The sequence below is a fragment of the Crocodylus siamensis genome, chromosome 4 (assembly GCF_052110815.1).
Source record: "Crocodylus siamensis isolate JL-2025a chromosome 4, ASM5211081v1, whole genome shotgun sequence".
Lineage (NCBI taxonomy): Eukaryota > Metazoa > Chordata > Crocodylia > Crocodylidae > Crocodylus > Crocodylus siamensis.
This window is the reverse complement of record NC_143398.1, coordinates 13,107,002-13,127,158: the sequence shown is the minus strand read 5'-3', so window position 1 is coordinate 13,127,158 and position 20,157 is coordinate 13,107,002. Positions and strand designations below refer to the sequence as shown.

Below are 20,157 nucleotides of genomic sequence, written 5' to 3'. Positions count from 1 at the left end.
ACTAGTTTTATGTCCAGCAGGAACAAATCTGGCCTCCTTTATTGTGGGCCCTAGGCAATGTGCTCCAAGAGGTTGAACCATGACCCATATTATGTTTTTGTTTGGTTTTTTTAAAGCAGTAGTAATGTTAATGACCTTGGTTCGGCAAGGTATCTAAGACGCGCAGATAAACTCAGTGAAATCAATGAGACTGACTGCCTCTTTGAAGCCAGGCTCATGCTCCCATACCTTGCTGAATTGGAGCTATTGTTCATTTCTTTACACCAGCTCTTTTGTACAGTTACCTCTATAAAAAAAAATGTTTTTTATTGTGGGGGAGGGGGGTTAGAATGTAAATTGAAATATTTTTCAAAGAAAAGATTATACTGAGTAGCCCTGCCTTGAATATAATATAAAAGGAGGGTTGATTCTATCCATGTCTTGATCTTCATTATCCTTCTTGCTTAAGATGTTTGATTTTTCTATTACCAGTAAAAAATAGAAGCTGCTTATTTCAGAAGTGGTTATGAACATTTCCTTATTACCAGTGAAATGTAATGCATGCTTTAACGAGCAAAATAGCTACTATCTGCCCAAAACATATATATTCATTGTGCAATCAGCAGTTTCATACATAAAATTAATACCTAAATGGTGCCAAGAGCATTAAAGTATGTAATCGTTATTATTTAAATGTGCTGAATGTATTTGAAACAGTTACATTTTTCTTGTACATATTTTCTTTTTGCTTTCATAATTTGCGTTTGAAGGCTTCCAGCAGTTAGGTTCCACAAGACTGCAGAGATATTAGCTGCTTTTTTAAATTTTACTTCTGTGTATGCTATTATTGTTAAATTCTAGGGACTAAAGAACTGATGTTGCTTCCATTAAAGTCAATGGGAGTTATGTTATTGATTTTGGGGGGAAGAGGAGGGTCTGCCCCTGAGCAGATGTCCTGCTGATATGTTTAGGGTCTGATCTTGCTTGCTGTACTGAGACAAAATTCCCATTTATGTCAGTGCTGAAGTAGGTTTGGTGTCTTAAAAGGACAGTTTATTTGAGGCTGCGGGAGCCATTGTTATTTCCTTCAGGAAAAGAAATGCATTTCTTAAACATAAGAGCTTTAGAAGCAGCATTAGGCAAGCCAGCAGGTCTCTTAACCCAGAGCTATCTCAGCCATTTCTGTACTAACGCATGGCACAGGAGATGATAACTGCCACTCAGCCATGTCTTTTACTTATTTATTTATTTTACTCCAGCAGCTAGAAACTCTTATTGGCATCTAAAATCACTAATCTCTCCCCATTACCGTTTTTGCTAATTTACAGTGATAACTGTGGCTCTGTTTTCATTAGGAGATGAAAGCCGGGAAATTAAAAAACAAATTACAGGGATGAGAAGATTACTGAATGACAGCGCTGGAAGAATCTATCAGCGCGTTGGCAAAGAAGGAGAAAAACTGAAGGAAGAACCCCAGGATTTAGACTTAGCCTGGGCCCAGCGCCTGAACCCCCCTGCAGAGTCCCAGGCGAGCCTCCATCCTTCTCAGAGTGGTGCATGGAATGAATTATCACCCCAAGCCAGCCATTTTTCAGGGCAGTATGGAACTCGGTCTAAAACCTTCCAAAATCAAACGAGAACCGTGGGATCCAATGGTACGATCACTGTTAGTTACTCCACATGGCATTATTTTTTACTCTAGTAAATATCTACCTTTGTTCAGATAATTATAGTAATATTGCATTAAAATTGCGTATTGTTCATAGTTTACAAAATGAATGTATAGTTATCACTCTGAAAACCTGGGAGTGTGGGCATGGAGCATTCTGCTCTTGCATTTCTGAGCCTTTAAAGTGGTCTCCTAATGACGGGGCATAATTGATAATATTCTGTTATATAGGTTTTATTTCTGTATTGATTAAATCGGGTCCTGCCATTGTTACTGAATTCATAGCTAGGTAAGGGCCAGATTGTGTCACACCATGTCATTCTTGATAGAACAGTAGAACCAACAGCAGAACTGCTTGCAGAGCAAGACCCTTCTTGGTGTAAGGATGCAGAATCTGGCTAGTAATCAGCTTAGGGTATAAAGTTCCAGTTTAACCTTAGGCATTTTTTTATATGGGACTATTTAAAATAAAATATGATGGAATTCAGCAATGTTTAACATGTATTAAAACATGTAGCCCATCACCTTCCAGTGTATTATTGTTCCTTACACTAGATGTTCAGTGCTTTTAAGTGTGTTTTCCTCCTAGTGCTATAGATGACCCAAGCAGTGGAGCTTTCACTTCCTTTCTTGGTAGACTCTTCCACAGTCTGTTCAATCTCTCTCAGAAAGCTTCCCTTCTCATTCAACCTGAATCTTGAAAAAGGTGCCTCAGTTGCAGAGGTTTTGTGTATCAACATTATAAACATGAGTTTACATCCAGAAGAATTACCAGATATCTCTGGAGCCAACTGCAATTTATTATTAATTGCCATACAGTGCTGTCTGCTGTGTCCTTATTTAAAGATGCACAAGAGTTGCATCTGTTATAAATGATGAAAAATGATTCCCTGAGCTGTACAAGAGGAATTACTCTCCGCACTGAAAAACTGACAGTCTTCAGCTTCAGTCTTCGCAGGGCTTACTCTATCCCTATATAGGCAATGATTGGAACCAAATAAACTGGGAGCCCCAGAGGCTGACGTGGCAGTGGGTCTCATTTTGTAGCTCTCCTAGTTCAGTTTGTTTTAATATATTAAAGTGTGACAGATGTTGTTAACTCTGCAGTGACTTATGGCTTGTCTACACTATGGAGCCTCTGCTACTGTAGCTATGACTGCATAGCTATGTTGGAGCCATCCCCTTGTGAAGACATGCTATGTCTTGACAAGATGGACTTTTCTTCAACCATAGTTATGCAACCTCCATGAATGACAAAATGGACAAAAGCTCCTTCTATCAACATAGCTTTGTGCACACCAGGGGTTTTGCCAGCAAAGCTGCATCAGCCAAAGGAGTGCGATCTTTATGCCCCCCTAGCCAATGTAGTTATGCTGGCAAACTGTGTAGCATAGACCTGGTCTTGGTGCTCATAAGCCTCATAGAAAGAGTACGTTTAAAAGAGGGATTTGAATGGGTGGAGGGTGGACATGCAGCGCAATGCGATGGTCAAGTATGGAAGACAGTATGGAAAAAGGGGCAGAAAAGGAAAGGAGGAGGAGATGAAGAAAAAAGAAACACAGGAATTATTACAAAGGAAGGAAGGGAATATAAGGTTTGCAAATAAGAAGGACCTGACTGCATCCCCAAAATCCATAGGACCTTTGCTCAGATCTGACTTCGATGTACCAACGCTGCAAACTGGGCAGGACGGCACACGGGCGTCTGTGCTTGTTGAGTGCCCCATTAATTTCAGTAGAATCTGTGGACAGGGGACTGATGTAGCATCCCCATCCAGCATGAACATAAGTAGTTCCCCAGAGGTCAGTGGTGCAATATCAATATTTTTGGTTTTTATTTCTCAGTGTTCTTTAGAGAATGTGAAAGCGGTGTCCCATTGGAATAGGTTTTTGGTTCTGCTGAGATTAATTTTGGTGGATTGCACTTGCATGCTTTTCAAGAATAAATTTGTTGTTGTAGAAATCTAACACCAATGTGATTTATTATCAGCAGATCCATTTGCAGGAAGAACTGTCCTGGAGTATCTGCTGATCATGCAAAGAGAGCAACCAAACGATGTATTTGTGTCGTCTCTATCAGTCATACAAGCCAGTATCAAATTCACATGTTGGCTTGCCTCCAAAGTAGAGGGAGATGGCTCTTTAAAGATCCTCCATAAACCTAAAAAGTCGCTTCTCTTTTTAAAATTAAAAATTGATTTATACTAAGTTGAAAAAGGTTTCTTTTGTCCTCTAAAAATGATAAAGATAGTGCCTAGAACAATGATTGAGAACATTCTCCATGATGTTTCTGACACTGGTGTAACCGATCAGAAGAGGGAGGATGGAAGTAAAATAAAAAATCTTTATGAATATGTATGAAATCAGTAGAACCCTGCTTTGATTTGAAATATTGGTGGTCTCTTTTCCCATTTACAGTACATACGGTAGATTTACATGGGTAATTTCTATCAATGCTAATGGGGATTATAATGTAAATCCCTCATGCCTCAATGGGAAAATAGACCCTTTGGTTTTCAGTCAGGGGCCTCAATGCCTGCATGCCTTCATTAGGAATGCATTGTATTGTAAGAGGGAAGATGAACAGGTATTTACTGACAGAATTTGCTTTGTCAAAGTTTTTATATGCCATTCACCAGAATGTAGAATCTGAAAAAAGTCTCTTTCAAATATTCTTATTTATTATTTGTTAAGCCCCAGCAACAACCTGGAAGCTGTACAAGAGACAAAATAAAGCCAGGCCTGTCCCAAAGAGCTTATTATTCAAAGAAGACAGACAGAGAGTAGGCAAGCAGCATTGAGGAAGCCCAGGGGGTGGGGTGAAAGGGATTTTTCATTGTTTTCTTTAATTGTAGTTATTCATATAACTGTCTTCTATTTTTGTTGGCATCCAAGACAGCTGCTTGCCTCACTAAAGGGCAGGTAGCTGTGCTGTTGCCACTGAATTTTTTCTTACAAAGCACATGAACAGTTGGAAGTTGCCTTGAACCTAATCTACTGTAGAGAGGTCTAGTCTAAATGAATGCTCAGGTGAAGGGTATTGGCAGAACTAAGTTCAGGGACTCTGAGTAATCTGCCACAAGCCGACAAATAAAAATCTTCTCCAAGCATTGTTTGTACAGCTCTAACAGCATGCTAAGCACTTTATGGACCACTGAGAACATAAAGGATGGTTTCTGTCCCCATTCCCCTAAAACAGCACTCAGTCTGAACAGGCAGCGGACAAAGTATGTGACCAAGTCGGGCAAAATCATCCTGAGTCACTAACTTGTTCTTGTTTTAATCTGAGATTGCCAGTGTGTTACAAAGCAAATGGAGCTGGTGCAGTAGTTTTTTTCTTAGTTCTCAGAAAGCCTGAAACAGGAGCCCTCAAAGATGGGACCTACCCTGTTTACCTCAATGCAGTGTTAACAGCAGATCTCTAAATATATTCATTTTAAATGTCAGGTTCTTTATATGTAAGACAGTCAACAGATATCACTAAGAAGGTCTGAGCAATCCTCTGTGAGCAGTCTCTTTGCTTTACAAGTGAGTGGCTTCTGGAAGGATTGTGACCACTTTTTTCTTAAATCTGGTCTCTGGGGAACATTGCCCAAAGCAGACAGTCGTAGGTTGGGCTCAATACCTGATGTACCATATCAAGAAGGGAGTTGCATGGATTTGGAGACACAGCGAGATTTGGGGAGCTTTTCCTATTGACACAAGCTCGGGATGTGGTACAAACCAGAACTATAAAGTTGTTAACATAGTGGAGGTGGAGTGAAAGGTGTCAGAGACGAACCATACAAATAATGGAGGATGTTGGAAACTAAGAAAGAAAACTGAATGAATTATATATGCTTTGGCTAAGCAACCATGAAAGCCGCCATAGGTGTCTGCTAGTCAAGCTGGAGAACATAAGTGATGGTGCTCCCCCAAGGTCAGTCCACTTATGACACCAAAATGAGATGACTTGTATTTAGTTGTGGACAGCTTCAGAATGACTGTCCCTTTCCTTGCTTTGTTGAGCTGTAAAATCGCTACTGATTTAAATCCTCATCATAGTCTTCAGCGTTAACTGCCATTCAGGCAAGTACCACCACAGCAAGTTATATTCAGTTTATCTTTTGGAAGGTTTCTTTTGCAGCTTTAAGGAGCTGAAAGATGATTCTTTTAAAACAAACCTTAGATTCTGCTGCACAAGGTCCAGCCAGCAGAGATCTGGACCTGCCCTCTGAGCTAAACTGCTGGGTAGGAGATGTAAAGACCGTGGAGGCTGAGATAGTACTAAGGATGGTGCAATAGGAAGCAACTAGGAGTAATGGGATTAAACTGCAGAAAGGAAAATTAGCATGACCCATTAGTAAGGTGTTCTGGCCAGTGGTCTATTGGGCTGTTCTCTAATCTCCACAGAGGAGTTGTGAAAGTCCCATCTGGAACTTGGCACTAGAGAAAACACCACAGAAAATGACTCTGCTCTGGTAGAGCAGACTCTCCCAGCTCTCTTGTTGATGATTCTTTTCCTCCGTTGGTTCCTGTGTGTCTCTGAACTGAGAATCTTATTTCCACTCTCAGTTCTTCACTTTGTAAAGCAACATGTGTAGCATTCAAGCAATTTTAGAAATCGGAGGCCCTCATTTAAGGCTTAATATAAACCTTTATTATACAGACAGCTACCCATTCTTTGTAAGGCTGTTCTAGGAGACGGGTTTTTTGTGCATGATAAAGTGAGTATGTTTATAATGAGGTTTGGTGCTATTGTTATCTGAGATGAACTAACCTGACAATAGAGAGCCCTGCTGTGAGAGTACATTGTATTCCCACTTCCATGCAGTCTTCACCAGCCCATGTAACATCATGTTCCCAACAGCATGTCAGCATTTACACTGGTAATTGGATAAAACCCAGTGGCCCCCTCCTCTCAAAAATGAATGTATTGAAAATTATTGGTTTGCTTTCGTTGGATTCAATTTTTTGATAGTGTATGTTGCTGTCTTCAAAATCCTGTCGAGATTTTTTTTTTATTTTATCCTCCTTTTATTTTCTTTCTTTCTTAGGGGAAATTCCAGGGGTGAATTCATCAGTAGGACCAAACTGCTGCACTTGTAACTGTCAGTCAACCTTGCAGGCCATTCTCCAGGAGCTCAAAACCATGAGGAAGTTAATGCAGATTCAAGCAGGTACAATGATCAGCCTCTTGCACACTAAGTGTTAAATCAAGCCTAATGTCTTTAGGCAATGTTTTCATCTGGAAGAGAGATCCAGTGCTTACTGGACTAGGCTGGGACTTGGAACACCAGTTTTCAGTTCCCTGTTCTTTAGGCAGGTTACTTGGGATGAAATTTTCAGAAGGTGCTTTGGCAGAAGGCAGGGTAACTGAAACAGGGATACATAAGCTTTCATGAGCAACAGGTTGCTTCATCAGACACTATGAAAGGACATGCAGAGAGCAGGCTGTACAACTGGAGTGATTTAATTACAAAAGACTGGGTAGGAAAGAGAGACAGTCATGCTGAGAGCTTGCATCTGGTCAGAAAGGAGCTATCTGAGCATACCTGAGCAAGTTCCTTGTGTAGATTGATTGCAGTCCATTTCATTTAAAAAAAAAAATTGGGTGACTGTGGCATTGATGTCTACACAGTCAGATGGATTGCAGATTGGCTGAAGGGTCGTACTCAGGGTGGTGGTGGACGGGTCATATTCGACCAGGGGGAGAAGTGGGCAGTGGAGTCCCCCCGGGCTTGGTCCTTGGGCCCGCGCTGTTCAATCTCTTTATCAGCGATTTGGACGTTGGGGTGAAAAGCAACCTGTTTAAATTTCCTGATGGTACCAAAATTTGGGGTGAGGTGAGCATGCCAGTAGGGAGGGAAAGACTGCAGCAAGACCTGGATAGGTTACAGGGGTGGGCTAACAAAAACAGGATGCGTTTCAATACTGACAAGTGCAGGGTGCTGCACTTGGGCAGTAGGAACCAGCAGCACACTTATAAGATGGGAAACTCCCTTCTTGAGAGCACAGAGGCAGAAAGGGATCTTGGAGTCTTTATTGACTCCAAGATGAACATGGGCCAACAATGCAAGGTCATGGTTGGCAGGGCTAACCGGACCTTATTGTGCATCCACAGGTGCATCTCAGGCAGGGCCAAGGAGGTGATCCTCCCCTCTATGCAACCCTAGTCAGGCCACAGCTGGAGTACTGCGTCCAGTTCTGGGCGCCCCACTTCAGCAGGGATGTGGACAACATGGAGAGGGTCCAGAGGAGGGCCACCCGCATGATCCAGGGACTACAGGGTAGACCCTACAGTGAGAGACTGCGGGACCTAAACCTGTTCAGCCTCCACAAGCAAAGGCTGCGGGGGGACCTGGTGACTGTCTAGAAACTCACATGGGGGGACCAGAAGGGTTTGGGAGAGACCTTGTTTTCCCTAGCACACCCTGGCATAACAAGGAATAACGGCCACAAGTTGTTGGAGAGGAGGTTTAGATTAGACGTCCGTAAGAACTACTTCACAGTCAGGGCGGCTAGGATCTGGAAGCAACTTCCAAGGGAAGCGGTGCTGGCTCCTACCCTGGGGGTCTTTAAGAGGAGGCTTGATGCCTACCTCGCTGGAATCATTTGAGCCCAATTTTTTCTCCTGCCCAGGCAGGGGGTCAGACTTGAAGATCTACAAGGTCCCTTCCGACTCGACTTCTATGTTTCTATGATTGCAATTTAGTTGTTGTGGGAAAATTTGACTCCCAGCACCTAATGTGTCTCAGTTTCCCATGTACAACAGGGATCAGAGCACCTCTCTATTTTGCAGGTGTAATGTGAATTGAAATATATTAAGGATATTGAAGTGCTCAGATATGTGATAATAGGGGCCTGTAAATCCTTACGTTGGAAAAATGAATGGATCATTAATCCATCCCCTTCTGTATTATCTTGCCATGTTCATTCAAAGTAGGATTTCTCTGCTGTCTTACTTGTTTTCACCCAACTCCTTTTATCCTGGAACTTAGCAACCTCAGCAACACATTTGAGACTTGTATAGCACTATCTGTCCAAAGAACTGTGTTTTGCAAACTGAGTGTTCATATTTCCATTTTACTCGCGGGAAAAGAGAGGCACAGAGAGAGTGTCATTTGACTCAGATCAGCACAAAATGGAAATCCTGGAGTTCCTTTGCTGGACAGCAGCTCCCAATTAGAATTGTGGGGGAGTATAAGAAATCCTAGAAATCCTTAAAACAGGGTTGGAAGGGATCTCACAAGGTCATCTAATCCAGCCCCCTGCTCAAGGCAGCGTGGCCCTGACTAAACTATCAAATCCAAATATCTATCCAGCCTGCTCTTGAAAATTTCTAGGGATGGAGATTCCACCACATTTTTAAGGGCATTTCTACACATACCTTTTCATTTGGCAACACACCGCCACTTCTGAACAGACTCGATTAATAGAGCCTGCTCTGCACATGCTCCGATGCTCATTGTGCTGTGCCATATGCAGTTGTATAAGTGGCGAAATGCGCATCAGCACGCAGAAAATGGCAGCGGTGTGCTTTTGAACTAAAGCATCTCCAAAACGTTATAGTTCAAAAGCATACCGCTGCCATTTTCTCAGCACTGACATGCATTTTGCTGCTTTCACAAGTGTAAGTGTCACAGCGCCAGACACTTGCATGTGTAAAAATGCCCTTAGTGCCCTGTTCCAGTGCTTAATCACTACCTTAATTGACCTATGGTAGAAGTGGAAAGGGTAGCAAGGGTGTTTATGCCTTACAATATCATTCATGAAATAATGTGATCTAAAGGAACACTCATACAAGCATTATAAGATTAATCAATATGACTAAAGATGTTGCAAAAGAATGGTAAAACCTGATTCTACAGCCCCTACCTTGATGAGTAATCCTTCAAACGAGTTGCATTGATTTCTGCGGGATTACTTACATGAGTAAAGATGACTTGTGAATAAGTGATGCAGGACTGAACCTTTCTCATTAAAACTTGGCATCCAGAATAGCAGATACATTTCTCTTTGCCTTCTGGATTTGAAGGATGTAAATTACCTGAAAATGAATAGGTGTCTTTATAAAAAGCCCTGGGAAATAGTTTTTGTGGGGTGTAGCAAGAGCAGATGCAAAGGAAGAACCTGTTTGGCACGTTTGTTAAAAATTAGCACCCTATGTACAAACCTATATGTGTAAGCATAATGCTACTTAAGCACCTTTCTAGTGAAAAAATCAAACTGGAACTCGCAGCCCTTTATGTTCTTGCCAGAAATGAAAAATCATCGAAATCTATTAAGTAAATAACACTACAGTGTGTTACTTCTTTTGAAGAAGCCTTGTAAATAAGAGCAGTTTGTTGTTCACTCAGTGCCGTGGAGTTTTCCATAAAAATTTCACTCGCATGTGGACAAAAGGAAAGTCATTTAGCATTTGTTTCTGGTCCTGATCCTGAAATCTGATACCTAAGGAAGGACTCACCCATCAACCTGATTACGGGATCAGGTCCTTAATTACTAAAGTATAGCTGGATTTTTTCACAGTGCCGTGCAAATGTTCAATATTAAAATGATATAAATAAGAAATAAGTCATCAGGCTTCAGGTGTAGCATGTGAATTGTGCGTTTCTGTGTACAGCAGAACTTGGATCATTTGTACCCAGGTGGTTCACAGCAGGTTGTCCAAGTTAAGGATGAGCTGTTTGCTGTGGCATATACTTCAATGGGCAGCTCTTCTCCAATCAGCTGGAGCTCATCAATGGTCCCAGGCTGCTGATCAGAGAAACATTACCTCTGAAATAAAAGCCATAGCAAATAGCTGGAACACCTGAGCCATTTGCTGCATCTGCATATATCTCCAGCTAGCTCACAAACCCTCCTCTTTGCAGGGCATTAAGGAACCTAACCCTGCAAAAAGCCTGGCTGCCACTGTACAAAAAACCAAAACAGGCATCAAGCTCAGCTTACTGTTTTCTAGAAATATTCAATGCTATTTTCACTCCTTGATAGCACAGGACTTTTACATGTTCTCGTTCAACTAATTATCATGGTGGCTAAATTTGGTGCTAATGCAATTAGTGGTATTTTATTTATGTCAGTAAAAGATGTTCAGAGACACAGCAATTTTTGGTCATGTGGAAGGACATACAATGCAACACAACTGTAATCATTGCTTAAGTACTTATGCCACAAACATCTCCCCCCTCCTCCCCTCACCCTCATTGGTCATTAATAATTCCCAGCTTTTCTATTGCATTTTTCATCATAGATTCAGCGTGTTTTACAAAGGAGTTTGATGATGTCCTCGTTTTAATGAAGAAATTATCCAGATTTGATTTTAAAATGTTTCTTACCACAATTTATAGGTCTGTTTGCTATTTGTCTGGGAGCACAGCAAATCAATAATTTAGTTTTAACCTGAATTTGTGTGCATCTGTGGGGCAGAGTTTATGTCCATAAATATATTCACAGCTTTTGTTTCCCGCCAGTTGGAACCCAAAATAGACAGCAGCCTCCCGTTCCCCTGATCTGTGCACAGAAGGCAACAATATCAAGGAAGAGAAATAAGAAGAAAAAATTGCCCCAAAAGACTTTTGAACCAGTTACTGTGAATAAGAAGTCCAGCACTGTAGAGAATGAAAAGAAACTGTCGACCAACTCTGAAAAATCCAGTCTGCATGCAGCTGAACCCGCTCTCAAACCAGAGACCCCTGTTTCAGGATTTGGTATCATTCTTGAATCACCTTCCTCAGATGTAAGTTGATATTTGAGGTGCATAAAATACCACTTATACTGGGGAGGAATGCATAAGCCTACCAGGGGCCGTACTTTTCCCGCTTCTCTTAAACAAATAAACAGGGATTTGGATGTGATCAGAGAGTTGTGAAAGAGGTGTGCTGTTTCAAATGCCTTATCTTCTTTTTCCTTACCCATCTGCAGGTGCTCTCTAAAGCTTGGGTTCATTGTTATTTTTAACCCTGCAAAATAACCTGGTCTCTGTCTGCCATGCTGCTAGGAGCCAAGGTGGGCCTAGGAGCCCTGAATGTATGGAATTTACCCCCTTAGGTTTTTTGGACTAATCCACACCTTAGCCCTGATCCCCCAAAGACTGATTTATGTACTTAATTTTATGCCCGAATAGTCCTATTGGCTTCAATGGGATTACTTCATGCATAAACTTCCTGTGAGTAAGTCTGCTGGATTGGAGTATTTAATTTGCATCCCTGTAGTTTTCAGATAAAGGCTTTGATCCCGCTGTTCAAGTCTGCAGGGCTTCATATAAGGCAGGGGTCTGCCCAAGCAGATCTAGTTGCAGGATCAGGGCCAAAGTTAGCAGCTATTAGAATACGTGACAAGGCCATGGAAAGGCTGCATTTGGCCTGCTTTTCTTTTTCCTGCTTGTGAGTATAATGGAGTGTCTAGCTTGTGTCCATAGTAGTGGTTGATCTGCTTTGTTTAATCACCAGGTGGATGGTGATCAAAAAGTTCACTAATGAATAAACTAATCATTTATTTCTTTAATATATATATTTTAATCTTGCAAAGGCAGTTTCCAATTTCCTAAGTAGTGTGAGCTTGAAGAGCATAATTAGATTCTGTATCAATGAGCATAAATGAAAAGAATTCTGTAGATAATGTTGTACGTTTCTGGAAGTGCCAACTAATAATAAAAAAGAGCAGTCATGATAATTCAGTTATATAGATGCAAGCTACACCACTAATTAGATTACAGTGTCATGTCACAGAATCTGTGTAATGATATAGTAACTAGCTGAATTCTTTTCAGGGGTTCTTCTGTTGCAGTATTCTGGGGAAAGTGTTGGATACAATAGGAACCTCCCCTAAATGTGCACTTCAAGTTTATTAAACTATTTGCTTGTGGCTTTTCAAAGTTGACCTCCATTTTTTTGGGCAGTGTCAGGGGTTAAATTACAGTGAAATTTAATCCCCAATTTTTGTGGGGGTGTTTTGTTCATGCCAGTTTTGTGATCAGTTCACTGTCAAAGCAATTCTTTGCAGGTGTGATTTTTGCATGCATAAATTGAATAGCCTTGGTAAGGCTATCTTAGCCTTGCCAAGCCCTTCACTCTTGAAACCCACTTGTTAGTTCAATATGGTTACAGTAAGAGAACCCCTGCCGTCTTAGAGGATAAAAGGAGATTAATTTTATTTTGTAATGTAAACATTTGTTTTGTTATTCAAAAGAAAACAGTTGAGCTTTTTAAGTGAAAAGAACAGTGAAAACAATGCTGGAACTTACTAAACAAAGTCATTTCTTTTTTCAAAATTGAATGATAGCACTGTTTTATCTTTTTCTTCTGTCTTTATTCATGAGCATTTCTGTTGCATTTATGACCAGAGGGTCTGAACGCCCAGGGAAGCTAAAAGGAAATTCCTTACATTATAGAAATCTTCTTGGAAAACTGTACAAGTTGTCCGTGTGTCTGTGCTGGTCCATATCAATACAAACCAATGCCAGTATTATTTCCACCTCATCTATTTGGCTAATAAGTAGGGCTGTCAAATGATTTAAAAATTTGATCATGACTAGTTGTGCAATTAAAAAATTGAGTTGCAATTTATCACAATTTTAATTGCACAGCTAAAAACTCAAAATTATGCACAGAAGAACTCAAAATTATGCATGTACTTTGGGTGGGGGTGAGATGTGTGGGGGGAATTTATGAAAGTGTGGGGCATGTGTGGGTGTGCTGTTTGGAGCCTGGAGGGGAAAGCTGCCCGCATGCCCTGACAGGATTCAGGGTACTGTGTGTCGGGAATAAAGGGCAGCACCAGGCCTGGGGCAGGCTGTGGCTTGGGAGTGAGGGATAGACACAGTGCCCAGCAGGTAAATCTGTGGAGGGAAGAGGTGTCGGGGGAGGGAAGGGACGGGAGAGCAGATCAAGGCCAAAGGTAGCAGGGCACAGAGCCCACCTCTGCCCTGCACACAAATTGGGGTGGCATGCCTCCCCTAGCAGTGCACTCAGTGGCAGGGAGCTGTGCCCCCCCTGTGCCCCAGGAGGAGTTGCCCGCAGCTCCATTGCATAACCAGCTCCAGGTCCCATTCACCCCAGCCCTGCCCCACTCTCTTCCTCGCTGTGGGGGTCTCGATCTTCCCCCCACCCCCTTCCCTTAACAGGCTTACTGCAGGGTGCTGATCTGCACACCACCAGGCTGCATTCCTGGCCACGTGCATGCTGTGGCTACTCCTGTGTGTCTGTCTGCATGTCGTGTTCCCTCTGCAGTGGCTCCTGCACTACCGCCATTGCCCCGCTGGGTGGCACGGAGGCAGTGTCAGCCATGGAGCGGAGCCCAGGCGTGGACTCCAAAGCCACATGTGCGATTAACGCGTTAAAAAAGCTAATGCAAGAACCAATTAACGCATTAATCGCATGTGTTAACTGTGATTGACACCCCTACTAATAAGTGATCTCAATGCAACTTTACAAACCCTGCATTATACCTCTGACCCCAAAGGAATTAGTTCAGATTTGCAGAGAAATTAGTAACTCCATTGGTTTCATGGTAGTTCTGGATTCATATAATTGGAATCAAGCTGTGCATCTTAGTTTGGACTAGAGATGATCCTGCCTCAGGTCAGACTAGACCTCTGGAGGTGTCTCCCAGCCCTATTTCTCCATTATCTGTTTGCTGCATCCATTGATATGAGCCCGATCCAGCCCATGGAACCACTGAATCTGCTTTGCAGACCTGGACTTGTAACATGGCCCTGCCTTGGGGCAGCAAAAGTGCCTTTTCTGGCCACGGCCTGAACCCTGCCTCATTACCCATTCTGGCCCACCTGTGCTTTTCTAGTCTCCCGAGCTGTTAGGGCCTTCAGTTTTTCTGGCTAAGTCCTCTTCTCCAGCCCAAGAAGTAGTAGTGGCTACTTTCTCTTGGAGTGCTCAGAGCTTTTCCTCTCCCTTTTGGCTCCTTCCAACTCCACCTGTCGGCATCTCGAGCTCCGGCCCCTGGTGGGACTGAAAGCACCCACATGCCCGTTGGGCATCTCTGGTGGCTAAACCACAGTGCGCCCCTCAGGCATCCCAGTGTGACCTCTTCACACTTTGTCCTCCAATGTGAACACAAACCAGAAGCGAGAACATCCGCTTCCACAACAAAAGATTCTGCTCTTGGGGTTAAGCACTAGCACTAGCACTAACACAAAGGCTCCAGGCACTTTTCTTTTGCTGCTCGGGGTTTGGGGTTTCTTCCAACCCCCCTGGGGCATAGGATCCTTCCTCTGTAGGCAGTCCAAACTGGCTCTTCCCTGGAGCTCTGCCTCCTGCAGATCCGATGGCCAGACTGCCTTTCTAGGTCAGGCCCTGGCTTTATAAGTTTTGCCTCGAGTCACCTGACACTCTACTGCCCCAAGCCTGTCACTCACTGCAGCTTATTAAATTGTGTTTTATTAAATGACCCTCTGCCCCTAGCAGTTCTTTCAGGGGCTGGAGTGTCAGCTGCTCCCTGGCTTCATCTCATCTCCAGTAATGGGGTAGGGGCTTCTCCTGTGTCACAGTGGGGATTGTGGCTGGGTCCTAGTACCTGCCAACCTCTGACCTGAGCTGGGTCATTACAGTTCACAGCTTCAAAACGTTGCGGACCACTGAGCTAAGCTCTTTATTTAAATATCACATTCTCTTGCTTCTAGTTAATCTTTGTTCTTCTTTGATATAGTATCACTGATTGGTGTAAACTTGGTAATGGCTTTGCATTTCTAATCAATACAACCTACTGAAATGTTGGGGATTAAATCTAATTTTCTGCCTATTCATTTTATCACAACAAAAGTGTCAGAATTTGGATCTTATTTATGTTACGCTTTACATGAATAGTTTTCCCACTGGTTCTTTATACCCTGATTATTATCTGCTAATAGGAACTATACCATTTGATAAATCACATTCAAAGTTGTCCATGAAACCTCAATTAAGTACTGATTGTCTTTGATTGAAGAGTAATTTGCCACTAAAAGCAAGCAGGAATAAATCAGCATTTTACCTTTAAATGATATGGCTGAGATTACAAAATGATTCTCTTATTAAAAACAAAGAAAGCCTAAACTAAAGTAACATTGACTGTTTTCCAATTGATGCACAGGTGGATTTCAGAGAGAATTCACAGAAAAGTTAGCAGAACGTGTTTATGTCCCAGGTCCATCACAGGGATTCTGCAAGCCAAAGTAACAAAGTAATAAGTACTACTCCACATCAGTTAGTCACACCTTGACAATCACACACTGTTCTGACTAAATTGTTGTAAAATTATGCCCATCTTTTTTGCACTTGAAAAAGTTTTTGACAGTCATCAGGATAGTTAATGTTAATGCATATTAAAAGGATTACACCATGACTTTGAAAGGTCTAGTAGAATAATTTTGACCATGTTGGCAAAAGTCAGAGTTTCGCCATGTGAAAATGCTTGTCAAGATAAGCTTATGTTTTGATGCAGTTTAATACCTTTATGATGATACCAGTTTTGCAAAGGAATCTCCACTTTCACTTGTCTTGTACAGTATGTTTACCTAATGATGCATGTGACTTAGAAAATATTCTGCTTTCTGTGAGTCAGGTTGGCCTCCTGCTTAGAAAGTCACAGAAGAAAAATTACACGGTTGAATCCTACTCAGACTGACAGACCCCTCATCCTCAGTGAAGTTGCAGGTTGTTACAAGCTGAGGAGGGAATTTGCTTCCAGGACTTCAGGAATCTTTGAAAATGCACTCCCATTATTTGCAAGTGGATATTTTTCAGTTTAAAAACCAAGGTCACTGTTGAGGGTGTAAACGTACAAGATATAAAATATACAAGAATCAAGTACACTTTGTTCATGTATAGCTCTCAGTTGTAGTGGACAGGTGCCCTCCCAAAATCTCAGTACAGAGGCCTTTTTTGGACACCTTTTGGAAAATTTTGGCCCTAAAAGTCCTTAAAGTAAATCCAGATAAAAGGTTTTACGCAAATAAAGAATAGTGATTCCCACTACCCCATTTTTTTTCTGTCACTGGCTGTATGATTTACCAGTTTCTTTGTGCTAAAGTAAGCTGCTAATTTAATGTCATCTTGTTCTCAAGATGCACTCAGGATGCATGATAGCAGGGGACAGAAGGCACTAGATATAAGAAATATTGCTGAGTCTGTTTCTTCTGCCTTTAGTCACATGGACTGTTTTTTCACTGCTAGTCTTGTAGCGCCTTGGATGGACCTTAACCATCTTTCCCATTGCATGTGCCCTCCTGGTCTTGGGGAGGTCCATCTCTGCTGTGGTACCCCAAGAGTGTTTTGTCTCTTCAGGTATAAATTGCACTTCCTGGGCTCACAGGATTGAATCAAAACCGCGGAAGAGATATATAAACCCCATTTAGAAAGGCCATTTGGCCTTTTATGTAAATGGCATTGTATAAATGGACGGTCACCACCAGCTGTAATTAGATATTGCACAGTATTATCTCCCCTTGCGTTATATTTTTTTGTGTGAATAGAAGTGTAGTTGGTGTTGAGTACCTATAATGGCAGGTAGCCCTGACAATGTGTATAATTATTTGATTTGCTTTTCAATGCGCTAATTCATCAATTTACTTTCATTTCAATAGGACAGGTTGTTGTTGTGACTCCTGGAAGGGACTCATAGATGTGATAATTGAAGTGACAGTGACGTCTCACTGGAAGCACATGTCCAAAATAAAATAACATATGTGAACACTATTTTAATTAAAATATCTGTCTTCTCTTGGTAGCCAGAAGTGCAGCTTGCTGAAGGCTTTGATGTCTTTATGCCCAAATCTCAGCTGGACTCTATATTGTCAAACTATACACGCTCAGGAAGTTTACTGTTCAGAAAGCTGGTCTGTGCATTTTTTGACGACAAGACTTTGGCTAACTCTTTACCCAATGGGAAGAGGAAAAGAGGACTCAATGACAATCGAAAAGGATTAGACCAAAACATCGTGGGTGCAATAAAAGGTAGATTTCTATGTTGTATTTTAAATGTGCCTGTAGTTGAGAACTTACTTGAATCATCAGTGCCTGTGTTTGTTAAAATTTGTCTAAAATGGATAGTAAAAATGTACGTTCTTATTTTTATTTCATTTCCCTGATTTTTTTTTAATTGGTCCCCTCAGGGCCAGATGAAACGATACATTTATGCTTAAGTTCCCCAGCCTCTGAGATGAGGTGATGGGATCAGAATTTTGTTTCTCATTTAGAAACAAATCTTCATAATGAACAAGGAAGTGGAGAAAAGCTTGAAAACAGGACCAGAGTGTAACCAATGCTGGTCTGATCAGGGGACACCCTTAAGCAAACAGTATAGCAGGAGGAATATATTTCCCCACTGAAAGATGCTATCTCAAGAAGTTAGAGGGTCATGAGTGCAGTATATGGGCTTTCAGGGTTGAGATGCATTGATACGGTGCTGAGGAGGAGCTTGTCCTGTCCAATTGTCATATCTGCTCTGTGAATAGTTGTTGCGTGGGTGAGTGGGGAATATCGTAGTGGAGAGTAAAGTTTTATATCTAGCTCAGAGGACTATGTCTACTTTGTTTTTCTTCCTCTTGTGAGAATGAGTTTCATAGTCTAGGTCTAGCTCCCATGAAATTTCTGTCACTATGAGTTCTTCCCCTAGATCTATGATTTTAAAGTCCCTGTGGAACATATCTGTTAAAGAAAGTTATGATCCACCCCTATGAAGAGTTTGAAACAACACGACAGAGACCTTTGAATTGCTGCTGTGTTTTGTACTAGCTAGAGCTTTTTCAGACTATAAATTTAATTCCATGGTATTCATTGCCATAATCTAACCTGGGCATTATGAATATGTGGCTCATGTCTGGTTCTTGGTTTATATTGCTTATGGAAGCCCTGGTATTGACCCTAATGGTAATTGTAGTCAGGTTTCTGTTTTCTATTTGCACATGTTAAGAGAACAAAAAAAGATTATTATATAATTGCCTATTCCCTGAAAAATTAGGTACTGCCCTCTCAGAGACAGAATGTGGGACTAGAGGAACCAGTGTCTGATTAGGTATAGCAATTCTTATGTAATGTTAATTGACCCAGTACCTCTGGTCACACCATGCTGGCTCTTTTGACCCAGTGCCATGATTAGTCTATTAATACTGAAAGGCCCATTGCTAGATAAATGTATGATCTGTCATACAGGGTGTTGAATTCTGGTCCAGAGGGCCATGCATAACAAATTTATCTTTACATGGTGCCTTGCATACAGAAGACCAAAAATCTTTGCATAGTGAGCTGGTTATAAACTACAGACAGTAGGAACGTTTTAACATGAGAGTTGAATGCAGTGATGGGAACAGAAGGCAATAGGGAAACGACTGTGGGACAGTACAATTTAAATAAAAAACTTGCCCTTTATAGAAAGAGAAGTGTTTCCAAGCGGTTAAGCAAAAGATGACTGTGTTTTTTCAATGCAAATTGAAACGCTTGAGTTAAAAATTCCTCAAAAATAGGGTTTAGCATAGAGATGCCAACAAACACATTTGTGTGGTGGCACTGCTAGGCACTGCTATGATACGCAAATTGTCTTTATTACATTTATAGCATAATCCCTGTCACGCTTGACAGGGGAGCCCTTTCCTAAAGGCTAATGCAACAAGATGCCAAGGACTGACGCACTGTGGGACTTTACTGAGCCTGGCTCCAATAGCACTTTTTTCCCTTCTGAAGAACCATGCTGTAAGACACTGTGGTTTCATTTATTCCAAGCGATGACTGAGCCAGTATGAAATCTCCACCAGAACAACATCATGTTGTTTGCATTATTTCATTAAGACATTCCTCTACCAAGCTCCCAGATAGTCTTCAGTGGTGCTTTTCGTTCTGTTCCATGACATGGATACAGAAACAAAGAAAAGGCTACATTCATTGACAAAATTAGCAGGAGAACTTAAAGGAGACACTGTTGATTTTTGAAAATTGCCCTTCTGTCTCAAAATATTTTAGCTACCATAATAACAAGTAATATGTAAGATTCCTATAACTGAGAGCGATTAGACCAGGAGAAATTCTTTCTACTTAGTGTATTCAGTAGTATTTGGTATAGAGCCAGCTTCTCCATTTCTCCTATGCAGTTATTTTCCCTGTTGTTCATGTCAATCTTCCATGCAGCAAAAAGGCTGGAGAATATTGTTTACAAATTCAGTTATAAAATGTCAAAAATTGGTACCAGAGTTAGGGCAGGTATAGTAAGGGAAACTGTTACCACCTACTATCGTTGGGGTTTTTTGTTTGTGTTTTTTTCAAGCAGAACGGAAGCATGTAATTTCTGTTTCAAAATACGTTGTCATCTTTCACATCAGGGCCATCACCCGAGTCAGCAGCTTTTTATTTGTATTACAGTGGTGATATAGGAGTCCTAGACTGGGACCTTGCTATACTGGACAATGTATAGACCCAAAACAAAATGCTGTTCCTGCCCCAAAGAGGCTGGAATCCATGCAATTGAAACAGTGGACCTGACCTCATGGGAGTCCATCTGGACTGGCCCTTTTGCCCTGGGAGATCAGATTGTACTGTAAAGCCT

At 41.6% G+C, this 20,157-nt stretch overlaps 1 protein-coding gene across 2 annotated transcripts in view; it reads left to right on the top strand.

Moving 5' to 3' along the window:
* Window positions 1–20,157, top strand: part of BEND7 (BEN domain containing 7) — a 58,177-nt gene that overhangs the window by 16,317 nt on the left and 21,703 nt on the right. For both annotated transcript variants that reach the window (XM_090041826.1, XM_090041827.1), the window contains exons 3-6: window positions 1,335–1,634; window positions 6,684–6,806; window positions 11,103–11,368; window positions 17,351–17,576. In XM_090041826.1, the coding sequence (XP_089897952.1) occupies window positions 1,335–1,634; window positions 6,684–6,806; window positions 11,103–11,368; window positions 17,351–17,576 (915 nt within the window). The remainder of the gene's footprint in view (window positions 1–1,334; window positions 1,635–6,683; window positions 6,807–11,102; window positions 11,369–17,350; window positions 17,577–20,157) is intronic.